The sequence below is a fragment of the Cyanistes caeruleus genome, chromosome 19, assembly GCF_971803275.1.
Source record: "Cyanistes caeruleus chromosome 19, bCyaCae1.hap1.1, whole genome shotgun sequence".
Lineage (NCBI taxonomy): Eukaryota > Metazoa > Chordata > Aves > Passeriformes > Paridae > Cyanistes > Cyanistes caeruleus.
The window spans coordinates 8,213,252-8,237,046 of NC_141719.1; the positions used below are offsets into that span (position 1 = coordinate 8,213,252).

At 40.1% G+C, this 23,795-nt stretch overlaps 2 protein-coding genes across 6 annotated transcripts in view; one reads left to right on the plus strand and one right to left on the minus strand.

The window, feature by feature from the left end:
- The first annotated feature begins 2,582 nt into the window (after positions 1-2,582).
- Positions 2,583-18,364, plus strand: CEP95 (centrosomal protein 95). 5 transcript variants are annotated; one of them, XR_015278058.1, is made up of 22 exons: positions 2,583-3,175; positions 4,330-4,458; positions 5,396-5,503; positions 5,899-6,009; positions 6,999-7,107; positions 7,540-7,649; positions 8,473-8,580; positions 9,059-9,258; positions 9,654-9,723; positions 10,327-10,418; positions 11,529-11,650; positions 11,957-12,089; positions 12,272-12,386; positions 13,152-13,315; positions 13,593-13,685; positions 14,064-14,214; positions 15,305-15,465; positions 15,886-15,960; positions 16,396-16,598; positions 17,605-17,751; positions 17,841-17,912; positions 17,985-18,364. XR_015278058.1 is itself a non-coding variant. In XM_023938794.2 (22 exons), exons 1-22 carry the CDS (start codon positions 3,154-3,156, stop codon positions 18,159-18,161), a joined length of 2,622 nt encoding a protein of 873 aa, XP_023794562.2. In that variant the 5' UTR covers positions 2,583-3,153; the 3' UTR covers positions 18,162-18,364. The 5 variants fall into 5 exon arrangements, 4 of the variants coding, with proteins under 4 accessions (XP_023794562.2, XP_023794563.2, XP_086713589.1 ...); XM_023938794.2 differs by having other exon boundaries at positions 16,446-16,598; XM_023938795.2 differs by having other exon boundaries at positions 10,375-10,418; positions 16,446-16,598.
- A 1,545-nt stretch (positions 18,365-19,909) lies between these two features.
- SMURF2 (SMAD specific E3 ubiquitin protein ligase 2) overlaps positions 19,910-23,795 on the minus strand; it is a 59,186-nt gene continuing 55,300 nt past the window's right edge. The window contains exon 19 of the mRNA XM_086857466.1: positions 19,910-23,534. Coding sequence (XP_086713592.1) covers positions 23,435-23,534 — 100 coding nt within the window. The 3' untranslated portion in view covers positions 19,910-23,434. The remainder of the gene's footprint in view (positions 23,535-23,795) is intronic.

Genomic DNA, 23,795 nt, shown 5'->3' on the forward strand with positions numbered 1-23,795 from the left:
AGTGCCCCCCCCCCGGGGAGCGCCCCCCCCACCCCCACCCCTGCCTGCCCGCGCCTGCGTGGGGCCGCTGCGGGCGGGAGCCTCGTTCTCGCTGAGGGCGTCCCGGCCTGAGGGGGACGGAAATGGAAATGGAGAATTCTTTCTTCCAGCCTCCGTGTAGGCAGGCTTTTGCCCCCTCCCCGGCGTGTTCAGAACGCAACTCAGCTCCTCGTAACTTTCGGCAGGGCAGAGCCGGACCCTGATGTCTGCAGTGCAGTCCTCCAGTTCTCACAGATCTGTTTGTGAAAATCCTCCTGAATTAGCAAGAGAGAAACCCGGGCTTTTAACTAACAAACATTTTAACTAATAACTGATACTTCACGGTAGATTGGCCCCGTGCCATCTGTGACTTTTGCTCTCAGAAGGAGCTGGAAGTGCGGATCATGGAGAGCTGGATGCAAAACATCAAACCTCCTCAGGCCAGTTCTTTTATGCTGTTACCCATTGCCTTTTAAAAAAGTTTATAAACATAGATGTAAACAGAAATATTTATAAGCACAGATCTGTAAAGTTACCAGTGTTATCTTTTTGAACTTCACACCAAGGCCAGTAACCTGAGTCAAAGGTCATCTGAGGTGCAGCAGTGCTGAAAAGCTGCTCAAAAAGCACAGAATAAAAACATTCAATACGCAAAGTGGACACTGCAGTTCACCCACCCGGCTTTGCCAGGTGATTGTTCAGCGACCTGAGGCTTTACACACACAAGAGTTGAAGTTTGAAGCACAAACACCCGCAGCCACCTGTTCCAGGCAGAGAGGGTAAAAATGAAAATAGCATAAGGAAGGAGAAGTGCCGTAACAACACTTCCCGTTTATATCCTCCCACCTTCTTGCAATCTGTGCTTTAAGGCTTTTCTGGGACAAAAATAACTGCATTTGATGGCCATTTCTTCACATTTTGGTACTATTTATGCCCTTAGCTTGTAAGATACCATGACAATGTGTTTTACAATTTCAGTGTATGCAACCTGAAAAACATTTGTTTTCATTTTCAACATATTGCTGGATAAGAACAAGGGGCCAAGCAATGAGTTAGTAGAAATGGTAGTAACTTTTTATTTATACTCTTACTAATATCTCCTAAGTCACCTCCTTTATAAATCAAAGATACAGTGTAATTTTTCCTCCTTTTAAAGCGATTCTAGACTTCTAATTGTTCTTGCCATTTTTTTCTTTATTGAAAAGAAATTCACAGCATTTAAGATCTGGATCCCATAGAGATCTACATAATGAAAGTATAAAGATGTTTTTGATCTGTTATGTATTATTTTCTAGTGATGTTTTTAAATTGTTGCTAAGAATAAAGCAAGGTTTGCAAAGACTAGAGGTCTGCATGACACTGTGCTCAAAAGTAACACCTAAATCATGCTCATATCATTCATAATATGAGCATTATGAAACATGTTCATATGTTCATTTTGTTTATGAACATTCACAGCTGTTTGACCCTCAGCAATCTGGAATTCCACCTTGCTCAACCATTTTTTGTTGTAATTAATTTTTTTCTTTCAACAGCACTCCAACTTGACTGGTTTTGTTAATACTATCCCAGCAAGTTTCTCATAGAGGAATCTCTCCAGGTTTTTTTCAATATAGAATTACTTAATATAGATTGTGAAAGATTTTTGTCCCCAAACATTCCTATTAACACTTTCCACCTTCTGACCCTACAGGCTTCCTGTTCCTGATGAGTCTGAAAAAGATTTTTGCAAAGGCTGTAAAAATAACAAATTATCTTTTCTTGTTCTATTGCATTTATCTTAACACAGCATAATTTGATTTTGTTTATGTATAATTTCATGGCTTCTGTTACTGTGTTGTTTAATCTTTCTAAGGTTTTAAAGAACTGAAAAGACTGAACAAAAACCCAGTCTCTGCCTTGTCTACATGCAGTTAAGTCTGCAAGGAACTCCTTTCAATTTCCTTTGTAAAAAAACTTCCTCATTTTTCTGTTCCAGCCTCCTAAATTAAACACTGATTTTCCCGTTCTCTTAATTAAGAGCCAATACGTGGAAACAAATCAACACAGCTTTGCAGAGCTGTGTATGTAGCAAACTGAATTCTGTATTTAGTTTTGTTTCGATAGCACAGATCTGTTTGCTTACACACAACAAAAGCTCTTTTGTGTTCCTAAGGTGGTCCGTGCACTTGGATTTAGATCTACAAATAACACCCATGGGCTGCTAGAGTTCATACTACTGAGGTTTAATTGCTGCCTGTCCTTGTTCTTACAGTCAAAATTGGGACCTCAGCTGCTTTTGTCATGCTCGAGGAGTTTAACGATAAAGGGCACCATTTTTTCTTTCAACATGGAAAACCCAGAATTCCTGACGAACATATAATACTGTTGCTCAGAAAGGAAAATAATGACTTTCACCGTACAACCTGTCCAAAAACCTGTATGCTAGCAGCTAATATAGTAAGTTGCATTTCTAAATCTTATTTTTAATAAAGGTTTTAGCTCTAATGCAGAAATAACTTCGGGTTAACCTGTCAAACCTGTATCGTGGCAACTAACACCCGGTAACGGGCATACCGACCAGGAAACGTCCCGGCCCAACCCGCAAGGTCAAGTGCTAGAACTTTCCCCCGCTCCACCTCCGCCCCAGGCCAGCCTTTTCCCCACCTATTTTACCGAGAAAACGCCAACCATCGCCTCCCGTTCAGGTGACGAAGGCGGAACCTCACGGAGAAACCTCCCCCCCTTCCCCGCCGCCATTTTGCGCCGCCAGCCGCGCTCAGCGGCCGCAACGCCTCAGGGCTGGCCCGTGCTGCCCGGGGGCCGCGGGCCCGGGGGAGATGGCGGCAGCGGCCGGGCAGAACCGGGGGTGCCCGTCACGAGGCCGGGGAGCGGCGGAGAATGCCACGTGACCGTTGCTGTGGCTGGGCTTGGGGCACGGGCTCTTTCTTTGCTCCCTGTTCCCACTCCCAGTCCAAAGCCAGGCCTGTTCCCAACCCCGTTACAGAAACGATCGGCCCCGCCCCGCTCCCGTAACACCGACCATGACCGACAGCACCGGCTCGTGTGGCCCCGCCTCTTCCTGCGGCGCCTGCCCAATGGGCGCGCAGGCCGCGGTTTAAATGGTGGGGGCGGGCCCGAGCCGTTGGTGCCGCCATGGGCAGCGCTGAGGGGACAGGTAGGGCCGGCGCCCGGAGGGTTCCGACCGCAGCTCGCTGGGGCCTGGCCCTGTGGACCTTGCGGTGGGGAGGGGATCCTGCTCCTGGAGCAGTGGCCGCCTTGGTGTCGGGAGAGGCGAGCCTGAGAGCTTCCTCCTCCCCCGTCGCCTCCCTGATGCTCACATCACCAGCACCATTTTATTCAGCTCTTTAAAGCTGTTGTTTTCTTGCGTTATAGCTTTTAAAGCTCTTTGCGTTAACCTCTCCTTTCCCCTCTTTTGTCTTTGTGCCTTTCCTAGCGACACTTTTAACTTAATAAAGTTAGAGATGAACAGAATTTCAAGTTTTCCAAGACGTCAGCCTAAAATGTTGGAGATACTACTTTAACCTTTCATGCATCTGAAACTTAATAGAAAGTGATGTCTGGAACTGATGGAGGAGTGAGGAAGGGAAAAGTAACACCCCTGTGTACAGAAGACTGAAAACTGCAAATTAGTTCCTGTTGTAGTTATTCTATACTCTTTTCCTTCCAAAGGTGACTTATGCCTTTTCCAGTAAATTAAAGTTCTTAATATCTCTAAAAATATATGTTCTTCAAAGCACTTTGAACTCAGGACTCAAAATTTGGGGGAAATAAGACATTAATGCACATCTCATTGTACTCAACAGAGCATTTGGCAGGGCTACCTCTTCTATTCTTCTAATCTTTAAATAATTAATTAAAATAGAATTTACCTTTCATGAGGAGTATTTACATTAGCAACGATGTCATTGCCTAAGACTATTAGAGAAACTGGGTTTGTAAGAGAACCTCCTGTTTTTCCAAAAAGGTACTTGTCATTTCTGATCTCTAATAAATGGTATATCAAAGCTTGGGTTTTTGAGGTCTCAAACATTTGCTATTCCTGGCTATAAATTCAAATTTGTTTTTCATTACATGGAAAAAAAAAATTATCTGCTCAGCCTGTGGTACTTCAGTGCCTTTCACCTCCCAAGTCCAGTTGTGCTATCAGTATGCTTAAACAGTGTTTAATATTTTGGATGGATGGGTCAGCCTCCTGAGTTTCACCACCTCTGCTGGATTCAAAGACACAGTGGTTACCTTTCACTGTAAATAACTACATCTTTATTTCTGTGTTTTTCGGTTCTGACATTGTTTTTTTCTTCTAAACAGATTGGGTTGATCTTGCCAATGATCTTTTAAGGACCTGTCACATAAACCAGCACATAAAGCATCTCTCAGAATGTGGTGCTGATGTGTTTGTTCATCTTTATGAGTCAATCTTAGGAGAAAAAGTACCAGGTAGGAGCTAAATCTTTTTTTTTAGTTTTCTCTCCGTGTGTTTTGTAGCTAAATAAAATTGAAACTTGTGAACCTTCTTACAGATGTAGGGATTTAAAGTATTTGTGTCTTTCCAAAGACAAAAATATAAGATTATCATTCTTTAAGAAGATTCAAGTAATATTGGTGAATTTTATTTTAACTTTGGACTGCTATAAATGGCAGCTATGAGAAATATGGCAAATTAGGCCTTGAAAGCTATCTATGGATATAATTCTTCTGAAGGTTGTGAACTGGCTCATTTTATCTTACAATAGTGTAACACTGAAGAATACTCTCATAAAATGCTTAATACTTACAGCCTGCTAAGAGCTGAGCTATGATTTAACCCTGCTTTATCCCAACTCCACTGGACTTCAGTGACAGCAATTAACTAAAGGTTACACAATTATGTATTTGCTTTGTTTAGAAACTGTTATGTGTGGGAAGTGTCAGACTAGTAGTTGCAGAAGAATTTAAGAGCACTGAGGTAACTGGCACCTATTGAAGGTAGAAGTCCTGTTAAATGTAAGTGCAGAACTAAAAATAACGTTCGCAATTAAGTAGAATATATTGCAGTGCAATCAGTGTGTGACAGGGAAAGAAGAAGCCCTAACACAAACTGCAGTTCCAGTTTGATGGTCTAGGTGTGTGTGCTGGGAATGAAGGGGGAGAAATGCTTTGGTAGTCTCTGTTCTTGAATTTAATCTTGATAAAACCCTCAAATCTTCCAAGGGGTGCTTTAAGTTTGTGCTCAGTATTTATAAAATATTTTGTTGGACCATGTAATAGTTGGGCTTTTCACCAAGGTACTGAAAAAAATATTTGCTTGTAAGCAGAAGTTAAAGTAGTTTCATTAAGGTACTTGCAACAAGCTAGACATTTAAACAGTCTAAAATCTATTATTTATTTTAAATAGATTTCATTGCTACTCCCAGAAGCCAAGAGGATGATGCACATAATGTACAAGCAGTTATAGATTCCCTGGCATTGGATTATTTGCAGGTCAGCTTGTCTCACATCACTGGTAAGTGCTTGGTTTAATGAGACAAACACAGCTGGTGTTTGCAATCCTGCTGCCACTCCATAGACTGCTTCATGCTATAGTTTTATGTATAAGAAAAATATAAAATACCAATTGTCCCTGAAAATATCCCAGAATATTTATTTTGTGAGTGTGGAAGCAGTTACTGCATCATTAAACTTTCACTTATTAGAACTGAAAAGGTGCAAATTTAGAACACTTAAAATACACTTTAAGGCATAAATAAGTGACATAGTCATAAATAAGTGACCAGGTGTCTTCTGAGCTGACACATTTACAAGAATTTCTAAGCACTCTTCTACAGAAAATGCCTGCTTTTGAGAATTTTTCTTCTGTGAAGTGCTAATTATTAATATGTGTCATTACTTTCTCTTGAGGTGAGAACATTGTGAAAGGAGACAGGGAATCTATCAAAAACCTCCTCGAAATATTTGATGGTTTGTTAGAGTATCTTAGAGAAGTCAGCGAAGCATCTTCTCAGACTGGAGGTGAGATGTAAACCCAAAATGTTTCCAATGCAGCAAAGATTTATTTGGGGTTTTTTTGTTACTCATAACCTTGACAATGGAGAGAAGAGAAAGACAAAACTGACCCTGGGGAAAGAAATTTTAGTGGTGAAGCTGAATGTTTGCATTCCTTGTTTCCATAAACAATAGTAAAATAGATAATTTTCCCCAAAACTTACATAATCTTTCTGCTTCATTCTTATGGCAGAAACCTACTCTAGACAATTCATCTTTTGTTTGTTGCTTTTCAACCCATAAGTCAAATGATTTAGGATTAGGATTCAAGGAGGGAAATGTTGGTTAATTGTAACAATGAGCAAATGTCCCTTTTACTCACTAGGATATAAAGGTCTTGACAGCCTTTCCTGGGAAGTTGGTCATGGGAGTAGATCCATAGCAGGGGTTATTTTGAGGAAAGTGGGAAGAGAAGCTGCTCAGCCCTGCAGGGGCATCTTACTGCAGGCAGTAGTGGTCTTCGTATCTCAGAGCTGGTAAGAGCTGTCACCACTGGCTGTTGCACTCTGTGAGTAAGGGGAGAGCACTTGGTGCCAGAGTTCCTTTCTGCCCTGTTTCAGAGTGAACAGAAGCAAGAGGACAGTAGGAATGTTCAGTGCTTGTACTGCTTTTCCCTTCCCTCAGACTGCCACTCTTGTTATGCAGTGGGGGTTTGTGGCTCAAATTTTCCCAGCTGTAAGTCCACAGTTTAATTCTTTTGAGGAAGAAGAAAGGTTTATTAACAACCAGAACAAGGGTATGGTAGTGGTATAATTTTTCAAAATTTACCATAAAAGTTGCCCCACCTCCCCTACTTTCCTGCCCCTGCCCTTGTTGGGGAACATTACATGTCATCATTTTAGATAAAACATTACAATGTTGATAGTACACATAAACTGTTTTGATGATACTGGAAATAGTTAGTATATAGGTAGAAGTAGTTTACCTGAAAATAATTATTTCTTGGTTATTAACAGCTGAGATAAATGTGTTGTCCAGTGATGAAATTCAAATTGCATCTCAAGAGCAGCTGGAAAGCACTGCTGATCAACTTACACAACATACACTACTCTCATCAGGTGAAAAGTAAGAACAATTCTGAATATTTGTTTTCACATAGTGATTGACTGTCTCTGTGTATCTGTAGAGAAATTAGTAGGCTTTTTATAGTATAGACACCTACTGATTGTATATGCCAAAAGGAATGTGAGGTGACTTCTCTGGTTGGGCTAAAATTACATCTGGGACTTCTTTTACCCTTGAAGAGTTGCTGATTTTGTTTCCCTTAAGTTTACTTTTTATATGGAGTGGAACAACTTGAAAACTTTGATAAGTTTTAAAGACTATTTTAAAGATTGATTCATTAAGCTGAGTTCAGTTTGTGATTGTGACTTCTGCTCTGGTTTGCTCTGTGGCAACAGGGCCGTGTCCTGCATGGCTCCTCGGCAGCTCCATCTCGTGGGCTGAAGGAGCAGAGGCTGAGAGAGGAAATACTTGATGGCTTTATGTTCCCCTTAGGTCCCAGTCAGAATATTTTATTCTAACTTGTGATACTGATGGCTCAGAATCTACCAGTGAATTAATTAAACTTGGAGATACTGCTTATTCATTTTCCAAGAGAGAGGAAGGTGAGTTTGGGTGAGAAAAAATTTTAAGACTCTTTGTAGTAAGACTTCTAGGCTTTTTTTTTTGTTTCCTTTTAAAAAGTTACTTCTTTCAGATAAATACTGCTTTAAATCTGTATTTAAAAACTCCAAGCCAAGCCAGAATAGGCAAATGCATCTTGCTGAAGTTAAAATTTCTGGAAGTAAATATTCCAGGCGTTATTTTTCATGACTCCTGCACTACCTTATTTGAATAAAGGTTTGTTGTTTGAGTTCTAATTCAGTTCTGCAGGTGCCAGTGCTACAAAACTGAGAGAACCTATCCAATAGGCGTTTCATCTTGTTCAACAGAACAGGAGAATTCCGAAGACATTGTTTCATTAGTTGCAGTATAAAATTTATTATTTAAGACTGTAAAAAGATTAATAAGCTCATTCTTAAAGAAGACTTGTTGAGAGTATGTGCCTCTTCAAAACTTCATGGATGGCTTTGAAATAAATAATGTGCAGATGACTTAAATGGAGATAATTATTTCTTATTTTTCTAAAAGAATTTTTTTCTTATAGAAAATCTTTTCTATAAAAGAATATTCCAATTCTTCCTATTCTTACTGATGATTCGTCTCAAGTAAAGGCATAAAGAAATATTATGAATTATGAACATTTCATGGAATTCTAAATAAGAACTTAACAGACCTATTTTGAGCTTAGTATGGATTGTGACACCAAGCAATTAACAGACATTAAACTGTGTGTCTCAACAGTTCATAGCCAGATGCTTTATAGATCTTAATTTAATCTTTTTGAACATCCATTTCTAGAATTTTAAATGCCTGTACTCTGTCTAGGAGAAAAAGACATGGGGGTAGAAGAATCTGAAAGCCCAGAGGCTCTTGCAGCACTGCCCAGACAGTTCTCAGAAAGTGAAAGGGGTATTGTAAAGGAAAGGGAAGATGGTGAGTATTGATTCTTCTGACAGCTCATCCACCTGGTTTTGATTTAGGGGTGTAGGGAACTAGGGTGGTGTGGAGGAGAGCTTTAGTCATGAATAGAAACACTTTAGTCATATTTTAAAATAAACTGTTTTCAGAAATGTGACATTTTAGTCTCTCAGAGTAGGCAAACTTTCATTATCTAGGGTGTTTTTGCTTAGCTAGGATTTGGCTTCAGCTAGGCTGTTTTTAATTTGTATTGTGGTTTGTATTCTTTTCTTTTTTTGTTCAAAACACTAACAAGTTGTTGTGGAAGATCCTCATGTCCAAAATCATGTTCTCAAGGCTGAAAAATGTTACAGCACTGTCCTATGCAATCCAACGAAGGTGGCAGCTCACATTAGCTATCAAGACACTTACCTTCATTATGTATACACAATGCACAAAATGTGTTTCTGCTTTCTCAGATAACACTTGAAGGTCTTTACATTTGCCTCCTCAGGAGGGATGGAGTCTGTGCAAGCTGCTGAACCACACAAAGGGAGTCTGAGTGCCAGTGCTACAAAACTGGGGGAGCCTATCCAGCAGGCAATTCCTCTGCTGCCCCCGTTCCAGCCCTCGGATCCAGGATGGAGAGATTACCACAGCTCAGACAGACAGGCAGCAGCTCTGGCTTGCAGTCAAGCAGTGAACATTCCTACTGTAAGGAAAAACCTACCCTTTGATTATTTCATTTTCTTTTAGTAACCAATCCTGCTTTCATTTGAAAATCTCCTAGTTTACTTGCAGAATGGGAGTACCTGGTCCCTGAAGAACACTTTTGAAAGTGTCAGAGTTTATCTTGGTTCCAGGAATTTTGGATTGTGGATTCATTCTTCACTAAGTGTCCAGAGAGGAATTTAGTTTGAGGGGTGTGTTTATTTTATACATATATACATACATGTCCCCACAATCAATGTGACTGCATAGTTTATAGTATAGTAAATTAGATAATTAGTGATTTTTATCTAGCTATAAAATCAGCATTGATTTCCATTTGCAGACAGATTTAGCACTGTCCTGTGAATTTATATAACACAACTTGCTTTTTATTTCAGATTGAAAAGTCACTTACCCAAAAATTTGATGATATTTCTGATGGTCTTCCTCTTTCAAGAAAGATCCCTGGTGAGAGAAAATTTTGCATCCCATAGGGTAACTCTTAAGTGTTATAATGTTGCATTTATTTTTGCTGCCACTACAAGAAACATTGGAATCACTAGTGCATTTTTTTTAAATTCAGCCACAAGTTCATATTTCTCTCTGCTTTACAGAGAAACAAAAATAGGTTACTTTTAATCTGTTCCCTGTACTGGAAAAAAGTAATCCATGTCCCCAATTCAACTCTTTTCTTAGTTAATCCCGTTAAGATGGGCCTATACCACAGAAATCTCTTCCAGCAGATAAGTCCCATGGCTGAGCTTATTCTGAGCAGAGAAACATGGACCAAACAAGCCAGTTTCAATTCTAAGAAAAATCCATTAACTGCTATTGTAGAAAAGGTTTAGAAGCTATTTTTTTCAGTACTCATTTTCTCTGTTGCCTTGGAAACACTGCTTACCTTTTTTAGTTTCCATAGCATTCCCATGACACTGAACATTGAAGACTGGAGAAATTACTAAAATGAATGTCACAACTGGGTAACCACAGTTGCTTTGTCATTCTATTCTCTGAATAATCTGGATCCACAGGCCCTGGCTCACATCTTTTTTCCTTTGTTGTCTACATTAGTAGCCACAGTGCCATTAACTCACACTTACCTGTCATCTGCTTCTGCAGTGGGAGAAATGCTGGGAGATGATGCTAAGGACAATTTGACAAAGGTATACATTGCAACTTTATTTTTGGAATTTCAGACGATATTTTTTTATTTTTGCTTAATTTGTCTGTTATCTTGTGACAATTCTGGGCTTATTTCAAACCTGTTTTGTACTTTCTTTCCCCAATATACAATCATTGATGCAGTATTGTTAGACTTGGATTATGTGCAGTCTGTGAGTCATGTCAGCTCTTCCTGGAGTTGTTTCCTCCAAAATGTACAGAACCAGCAACCACAGAGTTCTATTTATCACAACCAACCAGTTACTGATTATCTTGCTTTTTAATCAAAAATGTACAAAGCACAAGAGTACAGTAATGTCCTTTCTCTGAAGTCTGTCAGCATTCTAAATTAGTAAAAATTTTGGGGTTTTGGCCAATAAAACTTAGATTTACTTCTTTTTAAAGATCCATGAACTGCTTATTATATTCTCTCCTTTTATTTTCTTGCATTGTCCTTCGCTTTTCAAAAACTGAATAATGCAAAACCCACAAACTGATCAGCAGTTACCAATCTGTGCTCACAGAAATGTGTCTGTAAAGGAAGTTTCTTTCTCTGGAAACAAAATTTTGCCTTCTGCAACCACAAGAGGTACTCACAGACTTTGCTTGTTCCAATAGTTTAAACAGTTTTTACTTCTACATTGTCTCTGAAACTCATTTTTCCATTGGTGCCTTTCCCAGTGTGTCCATGCCAAGCCCAAGTTACTCCAGTTGAACAGAGAAGTTACCAGGCAGAACTAAACCAATGCAGCTAAATGGCACAAGGACAGGAGTGTTCTCTTTTGGCTTGCTGTGAACTGCAGCTCAGTTAAAGGAAATTCAGTTTATTTCCACTACCTGGCATCAGCCCCAGGCTGATGAGGTGGAATGTGGAGATAGTCATTACCTTAACCTATACTGTGTTCTGGTTTGGTGGTTTAGCTGTGAATTGATCTCCCATATTTTTGCTGGTCCATTTCTTTAAACGTTAATTCTCTAAAGCATACTATCTGCAGTCAGGAGCCTAGAAATATAACTATTTTTATAGATCTGTACTCACAGGGTTTGGGTGGTTCTATTACAGCATCTCTACTCACATGATCTATAAAACCTTCAATTACTCATTTTCCTAGGTGCCTCTTGTATATGAATCTTCTGTATCCACCTCCTCTTTTGAGGAAAAGCTCTCACTATGTGCTGAACAAGTAACACAAACCCCAAGACCTGAATCTCAGCACCAGCCTAGAACAACAAGGCAAGTTCAGATTTTTGGTATTGAACCACACTTGCACTTTGATTTGCATGGCCAGCCAGCCCCAACCTCCCTTTTAAATAAGGTCTTTCTTTCCTTGGCTGTGTGACAGTGAAAGATTAATTCTAACAGAAAGATTTCCTGTTTCTCCCTGATATATGCTCATTTTCTTAAATATGGTTATAGATGTTTACACATTCTGCTTTACTTAATCCTATAAAAATGTGCTTAGGCAAAAAGTAAACTGGAATTGTGAGATAATGCTCATCAAGGTTTTAGAACTGAAATTAAATCTGTTTTCTGCTTTAGCAAATATGAAAATTCCACCACAGATTCAGTTGAAGATTCACTTTCCCACAGAACAACAAAGGAGAAGGTGTCTGAGCAAGAGTTTCGTGAAGCATCAGAAAATCTGTCTCGCAGGCTAAATGAACTAGATTTAGTAAGTGCAATCTCTTCTTTGTTGAGCTGAGCAATGCAGCTCTAGTAATGACAGCAGAGAGAACAAGAATGTTGGTGCAGTATGATGAAAAGGAAATCTGCAATTAACACCTGGCTTTAGTTTATTCAAACTTTAGAACTGTCTATTGAACCTGACCCCCACAAAAAATATCCGTCCCTTAGATGTTGAAGAGAGCTTTGGGTGAGCACACAAGAAAAGAGGAGCTGACAGATGAGGACAGCCTGTCCCAGCACAGTGACAGTGTCATGGACTATGGCCGAAGGACAGCTGAGAGAGGTAACAATCCTTGTGCCACTATTAGGATGGAAACAAATAAAAAAGAAACCTTTTCATGTAAGGCTGCTACACTGAATTACAGTTAGTTACTAAGTTTTGTATAGCTAGTTCACTTCTATTTTCTCTTTGATCCAAATCTGAGCTACAGATGTAACAGAATTGTAACCAAGTTTCTGTTTAACACTTAAAAAACAGTGGTAAAACTTTGCAAAAAAATAGAAGGGAAATGCAGCTGCAGTAAAAAATGTATAGGTTTTTGCACTGTATTAGGAACTGTGATGGTGATGACAGACTCTCAGCTTAGTTGCAAAAGAGAGCCTGTTTTATTCTTCCGGATCTTCTTTTATAGACAGTTCCAAGGTCCAAAAAGGTAAAACTTTCATTGGTCATCAAACCAACATGTCACCATCATTGGACAGTTAGGAACAACACCCCTTGACCCCTTGTTTTTGCAAGAAAACAAGACGACAAACAACACCTGCAAAGGTTGTTTTCCTTCTCTAAGGACTGTTTGGATTCCTCCTTATGATTTCCCAGGCCAAAGTGAGAAAGTTGTGTACTTGACTTTCCCAGACTCAAGCTAGTGTTTGAAGCCTAAAAATCTTATTTGACCACTGTCACTTCCCACAGAAGGTGTGGGGAGGGACAGAATACAAGCTCACAGGACTGTGGTTCTGAAATGAAGGCCTAGTCACAATACACTTCACTGCTGGGGTTTTTTTCTTTTCTCAAATTAGATACTCAATGAATGATCTTTCCCTGCAGACATATCACGTCCAAGGTACCCAGGCAGGCCACGATCCCTCTCTCCAGCCTCACCCTCATCTCAGCACCTGGAGCATAAACTGCATGGTAGTGGAACAGGCCAGATAAAGACAATACGCAGCCACCTGCAGGAAGAAAGGGATGAAAGAACAAGAAGAGCAAAGGTAATTTTTAGATTGGACCTTGTGGTAATTCTTACCAACAGTTATACTAAAACCAGGAAAACAGAACACTTTTACATAATGGGGACATCTGATCTCCTTTAGTAGTCATATGCTGTTTTATCTGTAGCCTGCTGAGGAAGAGATTTAAACCCCAAATTTTGCAAAAAAGAGTTTAAAGTGTAAAAAGCTACGTTGACCCATGCAGCAAACAAGTTAACAAGGTGGCTGTATGGACTGATTATTTCCTCTAACAAGTCATTTTATGTTTGTTTTCTAGCTGGTCACTAAAGCTTATGAAAATGAGTTAAGAATTTTTGAAGCGAGGGAGAAGCATAGACTTTCCAAGCTCAGAGAAGCTGCCAAGGAAGTGGTGGGTGATGCACTGCTTGTGTTTTATTTGGTTGATTTTTCTCTTTTTAAATTTGTCTGGATGGTCTGTCCAGACACTTTTGGATATAAAACCTCCTTGACTTCCAGTGTCATAGTTACAACACTGTACAACCAAAGTAGTATCTTACTAATATTAAGTGCTGCAGAAGAGCTAAGGTTATGCAATAATGAGATTTAACCTTTATTTGAACCCTGATCTGCATCTTGTAAATTCTGGCCTTCTGGAGAATCCAATGCAGTATGTCCAAGTTCTCATTCTAAAGTCTGAAGTACATTTAAGTTCTGATGGCCAAACTGTGTTCTATCAGTGTTTCCCTTCTCATACCTGTTCTCCATCTGTTTTACATCTGCTCCTAAGGAACAAAAGTACAAAGAAAATGTCTTTCAAGAACCTCCAAAAGTGTCTCAGCCAGTGAAAGTTTATTCTAGAAAAACCACACCTCAGTATCCCAAATACAGCCTGTGGATTCCAAAACGAGGGATCATGAAGCCAAAGCAAGCAGCTTCAAGTAAGAACTGCAAAACTATACTTCGTGGAAAACTGGCATCTTTTGAAAGCCTGGGTTGAACTCCAAGAATAAAGGCACCAGTCCAACATATACCAGTCAGCTGTAGCATTTTCCCTTCTTCTGACCTCTATATGTCTGGATTTCTGTTAAGGAAGATAATGTTTTAAGTAAATGTAAACCATCAGTGCACAATCAAATTGTAACCCATTTGCTCCTTCTTTAAAATCCCTTGGATTATTTTCAGGGCTTGTTTCCATTGCTGCTACTCCTGTGCTTATTCCAGTACAGTCTGAGCTCTCCTTTTGTTATTTTTCTGAGCATGTATCAAATTTAAAATTGTGCCTGTGGCTTGAGCTGAGCCACATACAGTTCACAGAGCAGGATCTGTCAGGACCTTGTCACTGTGGGGTTAAGGGAGCCACTGGTTCTGCTGAGCAAGTGATGCTCTAAGAAAGCTGAACTGCAAATCCTAGGCTCAAGTTTTGGTAACCTGCACTGTGCATGCCTATGGATAAAATCCCTACATACCTGGATGTTACTCAGCTATGCTGCCTTCATTTTTTTCCAGTTTTTGAAGGCCATATACCTGGTAAATACCCTTTTGTTTCATCTTCCCATCATCTCTTCCTGCCAGAAAGATCAAAGATGTAATGGGAATGAGCTGGTTGCAAACCAGTTTATTTTGTACCTGTTTACTTGACCTGGATCTGTCATTGCCACTGCTGTGCTGGCTTTATTTTAAGTTGCTACAACTGGAGAGAGAGAAAGCAATCACTGATTAGTGATGGTCAGAACCACATGAAGAAAGAAGGAGAGACCTGTCTTAGTTGGATGGGGTGGTAGCAAAATGACACCTGAACTATAAAATCAGTCCTTTAGAGTAAACAAAATATTTGGATTACTTTCTCTGCTAGCTGAACTGGCAGGGCATGTCCTGCTGGGCTTAGCTTGACATGGTAACAGCAGCATGGTCATTTTATATAGTGTTCAGTGTAAAATATTTTTTGACTAGGTTGACACTGTCTGAATGAATTTACAACTAAATGTATTCTCTAGGAATTTATTGCTTACCTCTTTCTTTATCTTACAGTGACAATAAGAGACAATAACCTCCTCTTGCAGCTCCTGGAGGAGTTTCCCCACCTACATATTTCCTCCCGTACTCTGAATAAAATGTGGCAGCAGCAGCTTGCACAGACTGTGCACCTGAAGGCACCTTCTGCCAGACCTAGACCAAAACTCCAGAGTGAAGTGAGTCATTCTTCCCTGCTGAATGTCAGCAGAGATATCCTGACAGGACACCTGCACACCCACAACACAGCATGGAAGGATGTTCTGGGAGCTTGGTTAAATAGGGATGTACAGATTTATATACATAGGTTCACCTTTTCATCAGCCACTTGAATATTATGGTCCTTCTTTTATACTGGTTTCTTGAGTACTGACTAGTGTTTCTATTGCTTTTTTTAAAAGCACTTTGTAGTTTCCACTGCTAGTTCTGAACTTTAGGTTAAAAATGAGTGATGACATGCAAAAGTTGATTAACTTATACAAGGCAGCTCTCAACCCAAACCCCAAAACAGCAGAGGGGTAGTATTTAAACCTGCTACTTAGGACACCTTGTCCTTGCAGCATGATGCAAGTAATTAGCTTTTTTTTTTAAACTTCCAGGTTGAACAAGCCTTGAAGAAACATGAACTGCTTGCTGCAATTATTAAGAAAGATCAAGATCACAGCAAGAGACTGGTATGTTCTCTGAAGATTATTTGTTACATAATGCAGAGATTTCACATGGAGCTATCTAGAATGCATATTCCCAGATCATGAAAGTGGCTTTTTGTCTTATTACAACTTTATGGTTTTTGAGTAGCTGTGGTCTCAAAATGCTACATAATCTGTTTGTTGTCCGGCTACTGGGGTCATGGGAATGGAATATTATTATTATTATACTGCATTGTTGCTCTAAAAGGTAAAACAAATTCTAAAGAAGTGCAAGGAGGTGAAATTTGAGGTTGTGTTGCAGCTCCTATGACAGTGCTGACTCCTCAGTTCTGTCGTGACATGACTTTGCTACATCAGTGGTGACTAACACTTCAAACCATAACTGCAAAGCTGGGGTGTGGGGAAGGTCCTTACTAAAGCACCCCTAATTAGCAACAATTAACAAAGCTTTGCTTGCAGGAGTAGCTGTTAGCACTTTGGTGGTCTGACAGCTGCTGCTCTTCCTTTAGCAAGAAATCAAGCAGCGCATCTACCGCCAGAAATGGGCGCAGAACAAGGTGACAGAGAAGCGGCAGCAGGTGGCCCGGGCCAGGAAATACTACGAGGATTACAGGGTCCAGCTCCGGGCCAAGCTGCTGCGGGCGAGGACACGGGAGGAGAAGGTGAGGACAAGGGGCCTTGCTCTGCAAGGGTGGAATTCTTTCCTTTTGGGACCCCAGTGCTGAGGTCTGGTAGTTCAATGCTGCAAGTGCAGTGATCAGAGCACAGAGCCAGGATGAAGTGGTTGATCAGTCAAGGCCACAGATGAAATGGTTCCTTCTCTGGAAATGTGGATCCAGTGCAGGGCAAACCACTGTGAAACAAGGATGATTTATGGGGCTAAGAGGAGAGAAAGGGTGAAGTATCAGTGTGGAAAAACAGGGCTAGTAACATGAGAAACTGGGGAAATGAGTTTTCAGAAACAGTAGGATTAAGAAGTTGTTCCTATAGTCACCATCCAAAGAAAACAATCTAAATCTGCAGTTAAGGGAACTGATCAAGCAGGCAGCTTTGTTATTCAGTTGTGTTTGTTAAACAAAGTGGACTTTGTGACAGATATGATCTAATTAGGGCTGGACATATGAGTGAGGGGAAGCAAGGAGAGTTAGTACACTCTGCAAGAGCAGATACACTGTTGTCACCTTTCAAAATAAAAAGATTAGAAGTTTACTGCATAATCCACTGCTAGGGATTTGAGAACTGTTTGCCTCAAGCTGTGAGCTACAGCTGGTGTGTGTTCTCGTGGAGGAATGGAAAGCCTGAGTCCAGGCTGGATTTCCTGCTGCTGGAAACCTGGATGAACGTCCTGAAGTCAGACTGCAGAGTACAGGGTGGGTTGTAAATCACAGTGCATGCTCAAAAGCCCTGGCTTGCACAATTGGGTCATCTGACTAAACTGACATGAAAAATTATTTTATCTATCAAAATTTCTGCTAAATGTGTAATGCAAATCCAGCTCAGCTGTATCTGCACCACCATTTCTAGGTACATAATTGTGCTTTTTCATGGGCTATGGCCTATCTTCAAGTAAGCACCATTCCATCAGGAGACAAAGTAGCTGAGAAATGTAAATGTATACCTACAAGTTCCTGGGAAAGTTTCAGTTTTGCTTTTTTTAATTGCTGGCAGATATTTAAGAACTTATTTGAAGAAGGCTTAGAAATTCAGAAGCAAAGACTGAGGGACCTGAGAGTTTATGCTCAAGAGAAGCGTGATGAGCAACGGAGAGAACACCAGATTGAGCTGGAGTCTCTGGAGAACTACTACAAAGATCAGGTAAAGCTTCATCTGGATCAGGCAGATCATATTTTTCCACTTAGAAGTCTTTCTTTAATTAGTTCAACTCACACATATGTTATGTTTAGTTTTCCATGCTAGCAGAAGCTATATCTCAAGAATTTCAAGAAATCCAAACCAGAGAGAAAGCACAAGCACAAGTAAGTATTCTTAATTTTTTCCAATTGCCTTTTCTTTTTACATGCTGTGGCTAATGCCAGTATTTTCTTTAGATGCTACAGAAAACAAGAAGAGAACTGAGATCAAAGATGGAAAAGGAAATACAACAACTGCAAGCAGCAATCATGTACAATGATGATGACACCTTTTTTCAAGAGCTGGAAGCAGACAGATTGAGATCCAGGCTTCAGATGGCTTCTTTCCAGTACAGCCAAAGCCACTTCTTCTAAGACTTGGGTAAATGTCACTGCAGTCCTCCCTGGCTAAGATGATCAGAGTCTGAGAGTTGCTATAATGGGAAGATGGTGTGAGGCTGGTTTTCTCTCTATAATCTCTGTTCTGTCATTTTGACCTGTCAGGGGTGTAGCTGCTGGGCTTTGGGATCTCCACAGCACTTTTATGATCACCAATAAAGTTTCTGAACTACTTTTTACCTTCCTAGTAAGGCTGGGGTAATGTCGGGCCCTACCCAGAGGAAGCTGGGTTGGAGTGAGTGCTTTAGTGACTTTTCCCTGATGTAACAACTTAATGCTGAGGCTCCTCCCTGTGCTGGGGCTGTTGCTGCTAAGCCAGTCTAACACCATTAGTCAGAAATCATGGATTGGAAAGCTCACAAAGCACAAGAAGATCTTTCAAAGAACATCAGAGTTTCAGATTTCCTGTGAAAGGCCAAGTTAGAGAATGCCTGCAATAAACCTGACAGAAATACCTGGGAATTTAAATACATTAAGCAAGGGACAATGACTCCCTCAGTTGTGTTTGCAGTGTTGGTATTGTTGGCTTGATAAAATATAAAGGCATATAAAATACTCTTTCTATGCTATGTGCACTGGGAAAAGTAATTTGGAACAGAGAACAATACAGCTTCTTCTAAAGGTGGAGATGATGAGCTTCTGCAACAGGTGATCCCTGGGAAAGAGCTGTGGACAGCATTCTTAATCTTCCAGGTGCAGCTACCTTAGGCACTGACAGAACCAGAATTAAAGAATGATTAACTATTTCACCAGTCAGCTTTTACCTTACTTCAGGTTGTAAGGTCTGCTTCCAGGAGCTGGCAGCAGGCACTGTACCTATTGTAGTATCTTCCAGTGCAATAAACAGAGCTGTGCCTGGCAGGAACTCCAGGTTTCACCAGCCAAACGCTGTGGAGGTGCCAGCAGTGAGGGATGAGGACTTAAACTGAGAACAATTACATAAAACTAAGCTGCTACTAATGAAGTCCATTACTGATCCAGTCTTCTCTGCCTGACAAAAGTGCAACTCCTTAATTAGTTTGTCTTGGTAGTAGAAGAGTTCTTGTTTAAAATTGCTGTGTGAGAAGTGATGAAGAAATACTGGATTTAATTGCACTGTACATACAATATTTAAAGGTTGCCATGAGGGGGTGTCTCTGATGGAACTGACAACACACAGAGAAGTCACACTTGTGCACTGAAAGAAGAGCTTAAACAAAAAAAAAAAAAAACAGCTCTGATGGAGCTTCTTTTACAGATTAAACAAAGCAGCCAGCTGTCACAGCATGAGATACCTCACTGCAACAAGACAGACCCAAAAACCACATCAAAATCTCTCCACAAAAGCCTGACCTATCCAAATCTTTTCAAGGAATTGCTGTAATTGCTAATTTCAGTGAATTGCTAACTTGAAGCCTTTAAGGGACAGTATTTACCAGCTAAGTTGATGAAATTTAGTGAGTCTTTACCAAATTTGCCTTTATTTCCCTCAAGTGTGCTGATGTTGAGAGGAGACATCTGCTCACTAATGCTGAGATAAAATATCCTTGCCAAGACATGCCAGTACCTGAGAGCCAGAAGTAAGACCTGCTGTGTTTGACTAGAACATTCAGCACACTCCTCACTGTAGGTAACAGGATATAGAAAGTCATCAAGTTTCAAGTATTTTGCTCCTGAAACAAAGTTGAGTTACTTAACAATGACATGGTTACATTTTAAAGATTTAATTAAGAAAAACTTAAAACTTTTAAAACCATTGATGCTGTGACAGTGCAAACAGCATACAATTTATTGCTCAACTTCTGCATGGGTACATACATTAAGTACTTAAAAACCATTTTATACAGATTTTTTTTTTTTGTTAAAGCTCATGTAACAGCTGGGTGAAAATACAATGATAGCAACGCTAAAACACTCTGTAATAAATACAATGGAAATGATAAACTAGGAACTGTCAGTTTGTGGAGGAGTAATTACACATGTATAAACTAATTACAACTACAGACAAGGTTCTGAGGATGTGTAGAGTCAGGAACCTACTACATAGTGTAAAGTACAACAAATGGCACCTGTTAACTGTGTGGTGCTGTTTAAAAAGATGCTACATTGAGCTGGAGGATGGTGCTGTGACAGAGGAGCAAAGCTTGTACTTCCATCAATGCAGCCTTTTAAACGCACCAGGAGTTCAGTACAGATGTAGTGTTGTAGAACAGGAATTTCAAAACAGCTTGTGTGCTCTGGACTTTAGTACAACACAAAAATTTGGTACAAATAAATCAGTTTAGGGAAACTGAACCTATGTGCAAAAAAAAAATAAGAATACATACTGTACAAAGCACCATTACTAAACTCTTTACACCGAGAAATTAAATCCTCTGAAACTCAACTGTGAACTGTATATTTGAAATCTACAAAAGTCACTGTTCATAATTAAACATTCATAAAGAAAAGCAACAGCATAAAACCATGATGTGACATCTCTCTAAAACAACTAAAGACTGGATAAAGTAAAACCCAGTAAGAGGGACACATTGAAATAAATATTCACATTAATCATGGGGTGAAAGTCCAAGGTTAAAATGCAATATTAGGCTTAGCACCTTTTTGAGGGGAAAGTAGCTGACATGTTCTTGAAACAAAATTTTGGAAAGGAATCAACCCTTTACCACTTTCAGATAAACATCTGACTGGGTGATGAGGTGCTTTAGTTAAAGCTCTCAGTCTTTATGAAGGTAGAAAGGCACTCAAAATACTTGGTATATTCCTCCTCATCTGTCAGCTATGGAAAGTTCAATGCAGATTTGTCTAGTTTTGCCTTTAATATATTAAATTTACAATATCTGTGGCAATTAAAAAAATTCTCAATGCCATACCAAAATGTTTGGTAGAAAAACAGATGTACTGCTAAGGCTGCTGTGAAAATGAATGTAATTATCAACTGATCTTGGGTCTCTTTTCTGCAGAGTTCATCTCCTCCCTCCCCAAAGATGCTTTTATGACAGCAAGGTAACCAAAACTATGCATTCAACAAATGCACCAGCCAGATTTTAAATTTGCCATGTTCCATGACCAGGGAGGCTGCAGCCACAGCCTGGGCAAGGACAGGGGGATAAAAAAAACCCTAAAAAACACACTTCTATGAGTTCTATGACACTCATATGTGAACAGTCACAAGAACCTGTCTGTAAAACCCCTGCAACAGTCACTCACACCACTTAGACCTGGCAGGGGCTGAGCAGAGGCTTTGGGTGGGGCTGGAGCTGTGGCCCCAGCCAAAGCTGCACAGGCACAGGGCAGCTTCCCATGGTGACAGAGTGACCTGAAGGCCCTGAACTGGGGAGCCCAGCATGGATGCAGAAGTACCAGCCCTTCAACAGGAGTGCAAGAGCCCACTGAAATAAAAAGGCTCTGATGTATTTCAAACCTGGCTGTCCCAGCAAGTCTCTTGGCTTTCTGTTTGCATCCCTAACTTGCCTCATCCTGCAGCCAGCCCAGAAAGGGAAGCGAGTCTCTTGGAACAAACCTGCCAGCAACAGCTGTACAAAAAAAATAAACCAACATGTGGATTTGGCTCACCAGATTCTCACCACAATTCTATAAAAGTAGTCCCTTGCCCACTATTCTAACACACAACATCCAGTAGTAGTTTACTCACTGTGGCAGTCAGACTTGGCAGAGCAAAATTTAGTTCAAGCTCCACAGAACAGACAGCAAATGAGCTGCTTCACTGTGACTTACACTGCAACCATGGAACAGCTGGTTACATCCCATCCCTTTAGCATTTTCAATACCTTTGACTTTCTTCTCATTGGCAGTGAAAAAATAGTGCAGATTTGATGATTAATTGTAACCTAAGTTACAAAAACACAACACTGATTGGAAAAAACCTGCTACTTATTCCAAATATTCTCATGGCTGAGAGGAGAATGGCACTGTCTCTGAAGCAGCCTGATTTATCCACACACCACGAGCAGATCAGACAGATCTCAACTGAGAATTTCCAAACTAATGTCAAAGTTCAGTTCCCTCTACTGGTAGTGCATTTTATTCCCCTTTGAAGAGATCAACCCATGCTATAAATCATATATATACTTACTTCCATCCCTACAATCAATAAATTATGTGCTCTTACAACCTCATTTCCAAAGCACATTACACATATTTCAGTCAATACACCATTTTTCCTTAGTTGTAACTTAAACCCACGTGTCATGAGCAGCTGGACAAAGATTACAACATGTTTTACCTGATAAATCTTTAGCATCAACAAATATAGAATATGATTTGGCTGCATTCAAACAAACTTTGGTTGACTGGACAGGATGGATTCAGGAACAAACTGCTGACAGGCTTCTGCTGGCAAAGCCCATCAGTGCTTCAACAGCTGAAAAATGCAGTGTTTCAATTTAAGGTCAAAAGCAACAAAAAATACTCTTGACAGACTTGTTAGAAAAATGCTGTTTAAAAAAAAACAACAAAACATCTACTGTTCATTAAGAAAAGGTTATTCCATGTGTAAACACAAGGACTGTACCAAATACAGTCTGTGTCACTCGCTAGAAATTCTGCTGGAGGAATCTGACAAATGATATAAATAGGGACCCCAAAACGTCGTATTCGGAATTCCTGCTTGAAAAATATAAAAAAAGCCCCTGTGGCAACATTTACCTGGAATTTACATTGCAGAATATAATGGTTTACTATAAGAAAATGCAGTTAACATGTAAGTGGCTTTCATTAAAAAGATTAATGATTCTTTCAGCCAATTTTATGCAAAGTTAGAATAATCCAAAATATTTTTTTTCCAAAAATAGCAGGTATAGATGCTGTTCAGTAACATACATTTAAAACAGGCTGAAACGTGACTTGTACCGACTGCTGAAGTTGTGTCTTGGTATCTGAGAATAGAAATCAGGTAGGCAAATATAATAGATTACCTCTTACAAAAATAGTAGTAGTCTTTAAGTATAGAATACTGCTTAACTGTTGAAATGTAGGAAAAGTCAGCATTCTGTATGTTCAAGATATTAGTTTTTAATAGCAGCTGAATGATCCTATGGCAGGAACCACAGAACCTATTTTCTTGAAATAAAAAATTTAAAAAATTAAAAAAAAAAAAAAATCCAAAACTTGTCCTTTCCCTCCCAGTGTCCTAGTGTAGAAAAGGGAAAGTTTCCTGTATTTCAAGCATTTCTTGAGTCTCGGCTGAGGGAAGGAAGGGCTTTCTGGCTGACAGGAGTATAAATAGAGTCTGGGAGAGGCTGGGAGGGTCATTCCACAGCAAAGCCACAGGTCTCCTCGATGGCCGTGAGCAGCTTCTCGTAGAGCTTCTCGTAGCTCTCGTACGCGGGAATGTCGATCCTGTTGAAGCTGGGAGGGAAACAGAGAGGTTTCAGTTCTCCAGCCATCACTGCCAGGTTTGTCACACCTCACTGAGCTGCAAATGGTGCCAGCAAGGCTTAAGGAGGCCACGCAGCTCCATTAAACAAAACCCATCTCCAGTTTTCACACCACTGCTGCTCCCTAAGGGATAGCTTTGATTATGTCATGAAAGACAAAATAAATAAGACTGCTCCAAACACTCTGGCAGCAGATTTGTCTTTAAGCTAAGCATCACGGCAGAGAAGTGAA